This window comes from Rhinopithecus bieti, unplaced genomic scaffold, assembly GCF_001698545.2.
Source record: "Rhinopithecus bieti isolate Rb0 unplaced genomic scaffold, ASM169854v2 scaffold_15776, whole genome shotgun sequence".
Lineage (NCBI taxonomy): Eukaryota > Metazoa > Chordata > Mammalia > Primates > Cercopithecidae > Rhinopithecus > Rhinopithecus bieti.
The window spans coordinates 1,317,513-1,331,171 of NW_016808836.1; the positions used below are offsets into that span (position 1 = coordinate 1,317,513).

The 13,659-nt window shown below is 52.6% G+C and overlaps 1 protein-coding gene across 1 annotated transcript; it reads left to right on the plus strand.

The window, feature by feature from the left end:
• The first annotated feature begins 3,412 nt into the window (after positions 1-3,412).
• On the plus strand, positions 3,413-13,211 carry TIMM50 (translocase of inner mitochondrial membrane 50). The gene is given in 13 exon segments (XM_017887521.1): positions 3,413-3,517; positions 3,519-3,551; positions 3,554-3,847; positions 4,777-4,927; positions 5,463-5,494; positions 5,713-5,734; positions 8,467-8,525; positions 8,609-8,728; positions 9,111-9,215; positions 9,321-9,419; positions 11,130-11,286; positions 11,609-11,715; positions 12,790-13,211. Coding segments are annotated over 13 exon segments (1,371 nt in total). The 5' UTR covers positions 3,413-3,427; the 3' UTR covers positions 12,892-13,211.
• The last annotated feature ends 448 nt before the right edge of the window (positions 13,212-13,659 follow it).

Below are 13,659 nucleotides of genomic sequence, written 5' to 3' on the forward strand. Positions count from 1 at the left end.
ACGCGCGCCGTGGGAATGAGGTGTCTTTAAGTGGGGTCATTTGCAGACCCCACTTCCTTGCTTTGTGGTTGGGGCAAATAACTGGGTGCGTGTGTGTGTGTGTGTGTGTGTGTGTGTGTATGCTGTGGGAATGAGGTGTCTTTAAGTGGGGTCATTTCAGACCCCACTTCCTTGCTTTGTGGTTGGGGCAAATAACTGGATGCTACCTGAATCCGTTTTCCCATCTAGATAATAGTGATAGTACCTGCCCCAGAGGGCTCTTGAGGGGAATGTGTATGAGAAGACATCGGAAGGAGATGATCAGAGTAGAGCTTGTCATGTGATTGATGACATTATATCTTATTCAGGCATGAATTATGCTAAGTGACAGTCACAGTATCCTCCAGGAAACCTAAATTCCTCCTGTGGTGCAGGATACAGTGCTTGATGGTCCTTTTTGTTTTTTCTTTCTTTCTTTTTTTTTTTTTTTTTTTTGAGACAGTCTTGCTCTGTCACCAGGCTGGAGTGCAGTGGCACGATCTTGGCTCACTGCAACCTCCGCCTCCCAGGTTCAAGCGGTTCTCCCTCATCAGCCTCCCCAGTAGCGCGCGCCACCACACCCAGTGAATTTTTTTGTACTTTTAGTAGAGATGGGGTTTCACCATGTTGGCCAGGATAGTCTTGATCTCTTGACCTCATGATCTGCCCGCCTTGGCCTCCCAAAGTGCTGGGATTACAGGCGTGAGCCACTGTGCCCAGCCCTTTTTTTTTTTTTCTCCTCCAAGGTGGAGTCTCTCTATCGCCCAGGCTGGAGTGCAGTGGCGTGATCTCAGCTCACTGCAACCTCCACCTCCTGGGTTCAAGCAATTCTATCTCAGCCTGCCAAGTAGCTGGGAGTACAGGTGCGAGCCACCATGCCTGGCTTTTTTTTTTTGTAGTTTTAGCAGAGACGGGTTTCACCATGTTGTTCAGGCTGGTCTTGAATTCCTGACCTCGTGATTCGCCCGCCTCGGCCTCCCAAAGTGCTGGGATTACAGGCGTGAGCCACTGCGCCTGGCCAGTGGTCCTTTATTTTTTCTTTTCTGTTTGAGATAGGGGTCTCACTCTGTTGACCAGGCTGGAGTTCAGTGGCACAGTCATTGCTCACTGCAGCCTCAACCTCCTGCGCTCAAGCGATCCTCTTGCCTCAGCCTCCTAAGTAGCTGGGACTACAGGCGTGTGCCACCATGTCTGGATAATTTTTTTATTTTTAAATTTTTTATAGAGACAGGGTCTCACTATATTGCTCAGGCTGGTCTTGATCTCCTAGCTTCAAGTGATCCTCCTGCCTTGGCCTCCCACAGTGCTGCAATTACAGGCGTGAGCCACAGTGCCCAGCGGTCCTTTTCCTTGAACCCTGATAGCAGTGACACCAGGATTGCTGTAGCTTATCCAGTGGGTGCAATCTTAAGAGACTGGGGCTTAGTACCCAGAACCTGTTTCCCTTCCTCGTTAGATATTCCTGTCTTTTTACAAATGTAAATGTATTATAAAACATTTCAGGCAGGGTGCGATAGCTCATCGCTGGACATCGTTGGACTTTGGGAGTCCAAGGGGGGCGGATCATTTGAGGTCCGGAGTTTAAAGACCAGCCTGACCCAACATGGTGAAACTCTGTCTCTACTAAAAATAACAAAAACAATTAGCCGGGCATGGTGGCGGGCGCCTGTATTCCCAGCTACTTGGAAGGCTGAGGCATGAGAATCACTTGAATCTGGGAGGCGGAGGTTGCAGTGAGCCAAGATTGCGCCAACTGCACTGCAGCCTGGGTGACAGAGCAAAACTCTGTCTCAAAAACAAAAAACATTTCAGATGTTCAAGATTATATACCAAGAACACCCATGTCCCCACCACCCAGGGGAGGAAACAGGAAACAATATGTACTAGATAGGACCCACCTCAGCAGCACCCCAATCCATTCCCCCAGAAGTAACCAGGAGTGCCGAGTTCCTTGTGTGTTTCCCTTGCTTGAATTCATATTTTTACTACCTTGGTATTTTGTTTTAAAGTTTACATAAACAGGATCTGATTTTTCTTTTTTTTCTTTTTTTTTTTTTTGAGACAGAGTCTCGCTCTGTTGCCCAGGCTGGAGTGCACCATTCTCCTGCCTCAGCCTCCCGAGTAGCTGGGACTACTGGCGCCCGCCACCTCGCCCGGCTACTTTTTTTGTATTTTTTAGTAGAGATGGGGTTTCACCATGTTAGCCAGGATGGTCTCGATCTCCTGACCTCGTGATCCACCCGTCTCGGCCTCCCAAAGTGCTGGGATTACAGGCTTGAGCCACCATGCCCGGCCAGGATCTGATTTTTCTTACACTTAATTTAGGGGAGGTTCGTAGTGTCTATAGCCTCTAATTTGTTTCTCAGTCAAGCCCTGTACAGCCAGATACTGCTGTTCTTTGGCTGAGCCTCAGGTAAAATGGTTGGCTCTCCAGTCCTTTATAGAAAATCATGGTAGGAAGGGGCCAGGTGCGGTGGCTCACGCCTGTAATCCCAGCACTTTGGGAGGCCGAGGCGGGCGGATCACAAGGTCAGGAGATCAAGACCATCCTGGCTAACACAGTGAAACCCGGTCTCTACTAAAAATACAAAAAAGTAGTAGGGCATAGTGGTGGGCACCTGTAGTCCCAGCTACTCGGGAGGCTGAGGCAGGAGAAGGGCATGAACCCGGGAGGCGGAGCTTGCAGTGAGCCAAGATCGCACCACTGCACTACAGCCCGGGTGACAGGAGAAAAAAAAAGGTAGAAAGGAATGGGAGAGAAAACAGATTCCTCCTCCCAGCTCCATGTGAGGAAGAGTTTTATTATTAATTTTTGTATTTTTGAGACGGAGTCTCCCTCTGTCTCCCAGGCTGGAGTGCAGTGGCACGATCTAGGCTCACTGCAACCTCCACCTCCCGGGTTCAAGCGATTATCCTGCCTCAGCTGCCCCTGCAGGTGGGACTACAGGTGTGCGCCATCATGCCTGGCTAATTTTTTTTTTTTTAATTTTTAGTAGAGAGGAGGTTTTGCCATATTGGCCAGGCTGGTCTCAAACTCCTGACCTCAGGTGATCCGCCTGCCTCAGCCTCCCAAAGTCCTGGGATTATAGGCGTGAGCCACCGCGCCTGGCCTATTATTATTAATTTTAAAAATAGAGATGGCAGTCTTGCTATGTTATCCAGGGTGGTCTCAAACTCCCGGCCTCAAGCGATCCTCCTGCCTCGGCCTCCCAAAGCGCAGGGATTACAGGTGTGAGCCACCGCGTCCGGCCAAAAGAGTTTTCGAGGACTGGCTTTTCAGGTCGCTTTCTGGGCCTCAATGTATATTTCTGACAATTGGGAGGTGAGGGCCGATGCCCTTACACGGTGAGACAAGCGACCTGACTCGTGACTATTTTTTTGGACAAATCAGGCAGCCACTGACTCCATTATGGCCTCAGCTTTACCTCTGGGCAATGAGTGTGATCCCTTCCCTCGCTGCGTCCTTTGCAGGGGCGGTGGCGCTCTGCAAGGCCCAAACGGGACGTGGTCCAGATGACTTTGGATCCCAGTTGGCGCCCCGCCAGGGGCAGCCAGGAGAATGATTAGAGGAAAGCGCGCCTGCGGCAATCCCCCCGATGACTTTGGTCTCTCTCGGGCTTCCGTCCACCCGCCCCGCCTCCGCGCTTCCATTGGCTGTAGCTCCGGTCCGGGGCGGGTGAGAAGGGAGCGAGTGGGCGGGGCCGCGTGGCGTCAGCGCAAGATGGCGGCCTCGACAGCGCTGTTCTCGCGCTTGCGGAGCGGGCTCCGGCTCGGCTCGCGGGGACTGTGCACGAGGTTGGCGGCGCCGCCCTCCCGGGCCCCAGATCAGGTGAGCGGAACGAGGGTGGCGCTCTGAATGTGGGGTCCCTTCCCTGGAGTTCCGGACATATCGCCGCCCCTTGGGGGTTCCGGGACGCCTCACCTCAGGGTGCTGAATGAAACGCCGCTTGCATTTTGGGGCCCTTCCCAGCCTCCTGGGTGGACAACACTTGCTCCCCTAGGCTGGAGGCTGGGAACCCAGATGTGTCCTCTAGACCCCACCTCTCACCCACGTGGGTGCCGGAGGAGGAGGAAGTTACCGGTTCCCCGTCTCAGTGACCACTCAGGTGATACTTGAGCAGGAGGGGCCTGGTCCGCCGGAGTCCCAGTCTGTCCGTGGGAGTTATCTTCTCTGTGGCGTTGGTGGTGGTGAGGTAGACGTTTGGGTTTCCAATTCGACCTGCCTCCATGTTGACAGAGATCCAGCCATTCTGACCATCAACTCTGTCACTTCTGTGCCCGAGTTCCCCAAGCCCCAGACAAGTGATTGCCCCTCCCCGCCTCTGCTCCCATCCCTTACCCTGTAGCTCTGCTACCTTTAGCCCCAAGCAGCCGGATGTCGTAACTCCCCGTCCTGTCTGTCCCCCTTCCCCCACCACTTGTGCCCTCCGTTCCCTCTCATCCCAGTGTTTAGGCCCTCCCATCCCTTATTCTCCGTGCTCTGCTTTTCTGGACTGCAGACCCTCCAGTCCTGTTGCCTTCAGGATCTTGTGCACCTGGCCTGTTAGCTCTTAAAACTCCTGGCATCCTGGTGCCGGACAGTCTGCTTTTGACCCTCTGAGCGCCCCACTTCCTGACTGCGCCTCCAGGGACACAAATGTCCAGGGCTCTGTGGGTGTCTGCCTCTTGGCTCCTGAACTTGATTCTTCTTGGACTGGAGGGTTGGAACCATCCTGACCTCTCTCCTCTCTTAGCTGACCTCCCCTTTCTCAATCGCAGGCCGCAGAGATCGGGAGCCGTGGGGGCACTAAGGCACAAGGGCCACAACAGCAGCCGGGTTCAGAGGGTCCCAGCTATGCCAAAAAAGTTGCGCTCTGGCTTGCTGGGCTGCTTGGAGCTGGTGGGACCGTGAGCGTCGTCTATATCTTTGGTGAGGGACATATCCCTGCCCCCCAGTTTTGTTCCTTGGCCTCCCTAGTCCACTGTGAAATCTCCCACTCTTACCCACTACCAACGTCTCTCATCTTCATTCCCTGGCTCCTTCCTCAATAGGGCAGCCAAATAGGATACCTACCTTGAAAACCAGGGAAGTCTTCTTTCTTCTCCCTTCTACTCCTTAAGGTTCTAGTCTTTCTAGTTGGTTCCTGTACCAGGATACAGGAAAGAGGGAATGGGAAGGATAGGCCTGGATCAGCTTCCTAAACTTTGTCTTTCCTCAGCACCCAAAAATCCAGCCTTCCACTAGTTCCTTTATCCCACAGACCCAAGAGACCCAGCCCCAGCCCCCTTTCTTTCAAAGACCCAGGAATCTTGCCTCCCAGCCCCCTCCTGGCTTGAATCCAGGAGGCTGTGCCTCTAACTCTCTTTCCTCAGATCCAGGAGTTCAGGCCCCTTATCCCACTCCTCCCTCAGGACCCAGGGGACTGGGCCCTAATTCCTCATATTCATCCTGGTCTCCCTTGCAGGAAACAACCCAGTGGACGAAAATGGTGCCAAGGTGAGGGGGAAAGAGACCGAGGCCTTGCCAGGAGTCCTAGCCTGTGGGTGAGAGGGGTCCCCTTTGGTCTGTTCAGGCACATTGCTTGTCTGGAGTGAGCCTTTCTTTCCCAGTGACCTTTGCCTATTCCTGTTGGGGTCCTGGAGATTCCTTTTCTGTATGTGATGGGGTTCTGCCTCTGACATCCTAAACCTTCCATTTTTCTCTCCACCTCCCAGATTCCTGATGAGTTTGACAATGGTGAGTAAACAAGCACAGATTCTGGAGTCCTTGACCCTCTCAACTCTGTCATTTGTAAGGATGTCTCTCTCCCCATCTGGTGTCTCCGGCCCCTCCTCCTTCCACTGGGGAGGTGGGGGAGCCAGCAGCTGGATGGCGTTGTGGGGAGGGACATTACAAAGCCCCAGCCTGCTTCCCTGGCCCCTCAGCCCCGAGCAGATGGTCAGAGACAGATGGGGGAGGGGAGCCTTGGGTGGGAGGGCTTGGGGACACAGGGTGGCCTATCTCCAGACACATGGGTTCCTGTGTCTTAGACCAAGCATCTGCAGCTCCCAACTCCTTCCCCATCCCCCTCAAGCCCCTACCCCATTAGGCTCATTTTCAAAACAATGCCTCCTTCCTGCCTCTCCATCTGGTTAACCAGCTTTTGGTGGTGAAGTTTATGACAAATTGGATAGTAGAGATTAGTTGTCAATCGTGTCATACCTGGCCTTTCCCAGGAGAAAAATGAAATTGGTGGGTCCAGAAAGCCACCTGTTTATGTTGGGGGACGTTTGCAAACAGTCGTGTTAATACGTTGATTGTTTCAAACTGGGCAGGTGGGTGAGTGCCGTTTTAACTGGGCAGTTGTAGAATCATGCTGGCTTCAACAAATAATATGCTGATTTAAATTGGGCAGGTAAATCTGAAGTTTTAAAGTGTATATGTTTACTAACCTAACTGGTTTCAATATTGTGTTTTTTTGTTTTTTATTTTTTATTTTTATTTTTTTTGAGATGGAGTCTCGCGCCCAGGCTGGAGTGCAGTGGCCGGATCTCAGCTCACTGCAAGCTCCGCCTCCTGGGTTTACGCCATTCTCCTGCCTCAGCCTCCTGAGTAGCTGGGACTACAGGCACCCGTCACCTCGCCCAGCTAGTTTTTTGTATTTTTTAGTAGAGACAGGGTTTCACCGTGTTAGCCAGGATGGTCTCGATCTCCTGACCTCGTGATCCGCCCGTCTTGGCCTCCCAAAGTGCTGGGATTACAGGCTTGAGCCACCGTACCCGGCCTGTTTTTATTTTTTATTTTTTGAGACATAGTCTTGCTCTGTTGCCCAGGCTGGAGTACAGTGGTGCAATTTTGTCTCACTGCAACCTCCACCTCCCGGGTTCAAATATTTCTCGTGTCTCAACCTCCCGAGTAGCTGGGAGTACAGGCGCACACCACCACGCTCAGCTAATTTTTATATTTTTAGTAGAGGCAGAGTTTTGCCATGTTGGTCATGCTGGTCTCAAACTCCTGACCTCAGGTGGTCGACTCGCCTTGGCCTCCCAAAGTACTGGAATTACAGGCATGAGCCACCACTCCTAGCCCAATATATTGTGTTTTTTTTAAGAGGAAGCCCCATGTATTGCACTAAAAATACTGTATTAAAGTAGGCAGCCATGTAAGTTTACTGTTTTATACTGGATTCATTAGCCGGGAATGGTGGCCTGTGCCTGTGGTCCCAGCTACTCAGAGGCTGAGTTGGGAGGATCACTTGAGCCTGGGAGTTACAGGCTGCAGTGAGCTGTGATCCCACCACTGCACTCTAGCCTGGATGACAGAGTGAGTCTCCACCTCTAAAAAAAAAATATAAGTTAAAATGAGAAAGTAAAGTGGAGTCAGTATATTCACTTAAACCAGGGTTTTTCACCCTTGGCCCTATTGACACTTTGGATCAGATAATTCTTATAGAGGACTGCCCTGTGCATTGACGGATTTTTGTAGCATCCTGGGCATCTGCCTACTAGATGCCAGTATTGCGACAATCAGTTACATCTCCCGGCATTGCCCAATTTCCCAGGGGTAGGCGTACAGACAGAATTGTTCCTAGTTCTGAACCACTGTTTTACAGTGTATAGATGTGTTTATATATTCATTGTGGTTTAGATTCAGCACACTGGCTTAAAGTGGGCAGATCTGGAAGCCTAGTGATTCAAAGTGGGCAAAATACACTGGCATAAGTTAGGTGCAGTGGCTCACGCCTGTAATCCCAACACTTTGGGAGGCCAAGGCGGGAGGACTTGAGCCCAGGAGTTCAAGACCAGCCTGGTCAACAGAGCAAGACTCTGTCTCTGTCTCTTTAAAAAAAGTATGTATATACTGGCGTAATGTCAGCAGATTTATGTGTATGTGGGTTATTTATTTATTTATTTATTTAAGACAATCTCACTCTGTTGCCAGGCTGGAGTGCAGTGGCGTGATTTTGGCTTGCTGCAACCTCCACCTTCCAGGTTCAAGTGATTCTCTTGCCTCAGCCTCCTGAGTAGCTGGGACTACAGGCATGTGCCAACACGCCCGGCTAATTTTTTTTTTTTTTTTTTTTGTATTTTAATAGAGGCGGGGTTTCACCATGTTGGCCAGGATGGTCTTGATCTCCTGACCTCGTGATCCATCTACCTCGGCCTCCCAAAGTGCTGGGATTACAGGCATGAGCCACCGTGCCCGGCCTTGTATGTGGGTTTTAAGTGGGCCAATGTGTAAGCATTCTGTTTCATACCTGTGGTAGTATGTGGAAATAAGTATCAGCTTAAAACGGGGCAGGTAAATAAATCTCTGTTCCTATCTGGCGGTATGTCATTGCCTTCTATCTTTGGACCTAGAAATGAGTTAGTTCAAACCAGGTGGGTATGCAGACCTGTTTGTATCTGGTAGATAAGAAACCCCTGGTTTGTCTGGGAGGTTGAGCAGCGGCTTATTGTGGAATCTCTTTGTGCCTGGTGTTCTCCTAGATCCAATTCTGGTACAGCAGTTGCGCCGGACATACAAATATTTCAAAGATTATAGACAGGTGAGCAGAAGCCCTGGGCTCAGTCCCCATGTCTCCAGCCCTGGCCTCGTTGTCTGAGCGCCCCATCCATCCCTCTTCCACAGATGATCATCGAGCCCACCAGCCCTTGCCTTCTCCCAGACCCTCTGCAGGAGCCGTACTACCAGCCACCCTACACGCTTGTTTTGGAGCTCACTGGCGTCCTCTTGCATCCTGAGTGGTCGGTGTGTCCCGGGAAAGGCAGTGGGTTGGGGATAGACCTGGGCAGCAGGGTTGTGATAAGGTGGACTTTCAGCCCTAACTGTGCTGTGTGATCTTGGGGAGGAGATGTCACCTGTCATTGCCTCGCTTTCTTCAGCTGGGAGAAGGCAGTCATGCTAACAGCCACTCTGTAGGGTGGTGTAGGTGTGCCCAGGCATGCTGTAAGTGCCACAAAGGAGCCAGACCCTTAGTCACAGCCCATGTTGTACTTCTTAACCTCCAAGAGCCACAAAGACAGAGGGAGAGAACTCTATTCTGGGAATCCCCCAGGCTGGATCTTCATCTTCTTGGGGACTCTGAGGGCCTCTGGGTCTTGGTGTTTCACTGTCCTCACTGTCTTCCCAGCTGGCCACTGGCTGGAGGTTTAAGAAGCGCCCAGGCATCGAGACCTTGTTCCAGCAGCTCGCCCCTTTATATGAAATTGTCATCTTTACGTCAGAGACTGGCATGGTGAGGCTCTGGGCCAGGGGAGGGAAGGTCGGTGTGGTGGGAGGCGTAGAGATCTGGAGGACCAGGGCTCAGCCTGACCTTTTCTCCCTCCCTTCCCACCCGCAGACTGCGTTTCCACTCATTGATAGTGTGGACCCCCACGGCTTCATCTCCTACCGCCTATTCCGGGACGCCACAAGATACATGGATGGACACCATGTTAAGGTGCCATGGGTTCATGGATGGGCCTCTGGGATTTGGTGGGGTTGGCACCACCTGAGGGAAGGAGGGCCTAGCTCTGACCCTAGCCTTACCTGGCTTATAGTTCTACCCAGATTCGATTCCTGCTGGCAGGCACACGCCTGCCTCCAGCCTTGGCCAGACATCTGCACCCTTCTTTGTTCCCTGGAATCTGGGTGTGGGGGTGGGGGGAAATGAGGTCTCTCTAAAGAAGACAGGGGTTAGTGGTAAGGATGTACCATTTAGAAGCTGGTTTTATCTTGCTGTATCTGTAACTTAGTGCTTCTGGGAAGGTTTGCTTATAATTGTACATGTGAGACTGGTTGCGGTTTGTTTGACCTGGCGTCTGTTACTGTGGCCAGTGATATATTCAGGAGTCTGGATCTGTGAATGGGCCTCTGTGGATCTGGCTCCAAGTGTCTATGTGTCTGTTGGATTTCTGTTTCTGTCTGTGTCCTGGGGAGGGGGGTCTGTGTTGTTCTTGGGAATTCAGAAATACATGGACTGTGATCGAGGGTCTTGAAGGGTCTGTGTCTGGGAGCCTGTCTTTGTGGTTCCCTGGGTATGGCTGCAGATCTGTCTGCACCTGTTTACTTGAGTAAGAGGTTCTTAAACCTGCGACATACCACAGTCGCCTGGGCAGGGGTTTAACACGAGAGTGGCCGCCTCCCTCTCCAGGGAACTTCCTAATCGCCTTTCTGTGTGCTAGACCCTGGGTCTAGGAATCTCTGTGATTAGGTCCTCAATATCCTGGGGGTTGTTTTGTTTTTTGTTTCTGAGACAGGGTTTTGCTGTGTCACCCAGACTGGAGTGCAGTGGTATGAACACGGCTCACTGCAGTCTCAACTTTCTGGGCTCAAGTGGTCTTCCCACCTCAGCCTCCCGAGTAGCTGGGCCTATAGGCGCACACCACCACGCTTAGCTAATTTGTGTGTGTGTGTGTGTGTGTGTGTGTGTGTGTGTGTGTGTGAGATGGAGTCTCGCTGTATTGCCCAGGCTGGAGTTCAGTGGTGCGATCTTGGCTCACTGCAACCTCTCCCTCCCAGGTTCAAGTGATTCTCCTTCCTCAGCCTCCCGAGTAGCTGGGACTACAGGTGCACACCACCACGCCCGGCTAATTTTTTGTATTTTCAGTAGAGACAGAGTTTCGCCATGTTGCCCAGGCTGATTTTGAACTCCCGAGCTCAGGCAGTCCGCCCACCTTGGCCTCCCAAAATTCTGGGATTACGGGTGTGAGCCACCACATGCCGCCATTTTTTGTGTCTAGTAGAGATGGGGTTTTACCATTTTGTCCAGGCTGGTCTTGAACTCCTAACCTCAGGTGATCCATCCGCCTCGCCCTCCCAAAGTGCTGGGATTACAGGCATGAGCCACTGCGCCTGGCCCATGCCCACCTAATTTTTAAATTTTTTGTAGAGATGAGATCTCTCTGTGTGGCCCAGCCTAGTCTAGAACTCCTGGGCTGAGTGATCCTCCTGCCTTGGCCTCCCAAAGTGCTGGGATTACAGGCCTGAGCTGCCATGCCTGGTCCTCTGTGGGGGTTGATGCCATCATCCAAAGCTGGTCTTTGAGAGGCCCTGCCATTGTGATCCCAGTATGTGTGATGCTGTGTATGTATGTTTTGTGTGTTTTGGGTCTTCTTGATGGGGGGAGAGTTGGGCACAGATGTTGACCTGATCTGTCACTCACTTCCAGGACATTTCATGTCTGAATCGGGATCCAGCTAGAGTAGTAGTTGTGGACTGCAAGAAGGAAGCCTTCCGCCTACAGCCCTATAACGGCGTCGCCCTGCGGCCCTGGGATGGCAACTCTGATGACCGGGTCTTATTGGACCTGTCCGCCTTCCTCAAGAGTAAGGCCAACTACTGATCCCTTGGCCTCTGACCCCAGAGCCCCTGATTCTGAAGAGGAAGGATAAATGCATTATTCGTGGCTGGGTGACTGAGGTGCAGGAGGTACCTGAGCACCTTGGAGTCTTTAGGAGCTTCTTAGGATGTTCATGGAATGTTTAGGGGATACTTGGGGATGTTCAGGGGAACCCTTTCAGAGTGTTTAGAAGCATTCCAGGTAGCACTGACCGCCCTCCCTGCCCCAGTGTGGGACCTTCCCCTCGTGGGCCCTGCCTGCCTCTGGCCTTCAGAAGCCTGGCTGACCACCCCCTGTTGTGCCCACAGCCATTGCACTGAACGGTGTGGAAGATGTGCGAACCGTGCTGGAGCACTATGCCCTGGAGGATGACCCACTAGCAGCTTTCAAGCAGCGGCAAAGCCGGCTAGAGCAGGTAGGTGCTCAGATGCCCAGAGTGGAGGATAGGCTCTGAGGCTCCTGAAGGAGGAGCCCAGAGCAGTCCATCTCCATACTCCTGGCTTGGCTGTGTGACCGTGAGCAGATACCTCCTCTCCGCCTCAGTCTCTGTAACCAGGGGGACATAACACAGCCTGTCCTGTAGGGTTGCCAGAATGAGGGGATGCATTGATTCTGCAGCCTGCCCTGAGAACAGGAGACAGTCAAGGCTTTTGAGACTGGACTGGAAGAAGGGTTGCCCTTGATGGTCTTGAGTAGGTCTGGGGGGCACCTTGTGGAGGTGGACTGTGGGTTTTAGATCAGGTCTGGAAAGAGGATCCCAGGGCACATGGCCCAAGGCTGTGGGGAGAGTTGTGATGGTCTTGGTGGGACCCTGGTAATTTGGAAGTGGGACTGAGAGTATGGATTGCATCTGGGTAAGATGCCCAGGGGTCTAGGCTGAAGTTCACCAGATTCTAGGTTAGATTCCTAGAGTTGGGAGTCCCTGAGTGCCCAGAGAAGAAGTCCATAGAGATTTGGTCCTGGGGACCCCCCCAGGGAACTCCCCCTGCCTGCCACATCCAGACAGGGGTCATGGGGCTTAGGGGGCCAGGGGCAGAATGATGCAGTCTGATGAGGAGGGCTCTGGGGTTTGGACCTGGGATCTCACCAGCATTCACCTTGGGGTAACAGGGTCTGGGATAGGATCTCAGGTTCAGGGGAGGGGTCCCTGGGATCTGGGGAAGGGGATTATGAGAGTCTGGGGCCTGAGAAGCTACTGCAGTTCAAGCCTGAATATCTCGAGTGCCTAGTATTGGAGTCTGGCATCCCCCAAACATTGAAGCCTAGGCTCCTGCGGCTCAGAGCTGGCTCTTGTCTGGGCTGGGGAGCTGAGGTCTAGGGTCCCTTGTGTCTGGGCTGGGGACCCCAGGGTTTGGGGAAAGGGATCTGGACTTGGCAGAAGTCAGAAGGAAAGGTGGCCCCAGGGCTGAGGCCTGGGGAGCTGGGCGTCTGGGAGGAGGCTCTGTCCTCCCTGGGCTGACCCTCTCCTCCATCTGTCTCCCAACCCCAGGAGGAGCAACAGCGCCTGGCTGAGCTCTCGAAGTCCAACAAGCAGAACCTCTTCCTCGGCTCCCTCACCAGCCGCTTGTGGCCTCGCTCCAAACAGCCCTGAACTCTGGGCCTCCTCAAACTCAGTGCCGGAGTCCAGGGCCCCAGTCCTTCCAGACCAAGACTTGGGCCACCACTGTCCAATAAAGTACATCCCAGATGCCACACCTGCTGTGTCCCGAGAGTCTCCAGATGGGGGCATCGGGATGAGGTCTGGGACTTTCGGGTCACCATCCCACAGTAGCTGATCGGCCGCCAAGCACAGAGTGGGGGCTTTGTTGGATCAGAGCGTATTTTTCACCCTGGTCTGGGAATGTAAAAACCCTCACTGTGTCTTCCTGTGTGTTGTGTGATCTGTAAAAAATACATCTCCCTCTGACCACAGATTCCCCATGTGTGGAGAAGGGAAGAGAGGATGGCACTTGGCTTTAAAGACAGGTAGCTGCCATGCTGCTGTGGAGAGACTGTTATGGGCCCAGTGGGGCTCTGGTGGACCAGAGATCACCCCTCTCAACAGGCCAACTGCTGCTTGGCTCCAGCCAGTGTGGCCCTGGAGTAGAGGGGGCCTGGAGTTGCGTGACATGCCAGTTTTGAAAAGAAGCAAGAACTTGGGAATTTTTTTTTTTTTTTTTTTTTTTTTGAGACAGGGTCTCACTGTTGCCCAGGCTGGAGTGCAGTGATGTGATCTTAGCTCACTACAGCCTTGACCTCCTGGGCTCAAGTGATCTCCAAGTGACCCTCCTACCTCAGCCTCCTGAGTACCCTCTTGGAGACTACACATGCGTGCTGCCACACCCAGCTAACTTAAACCAATTTTTTTTTGTAGAGATGG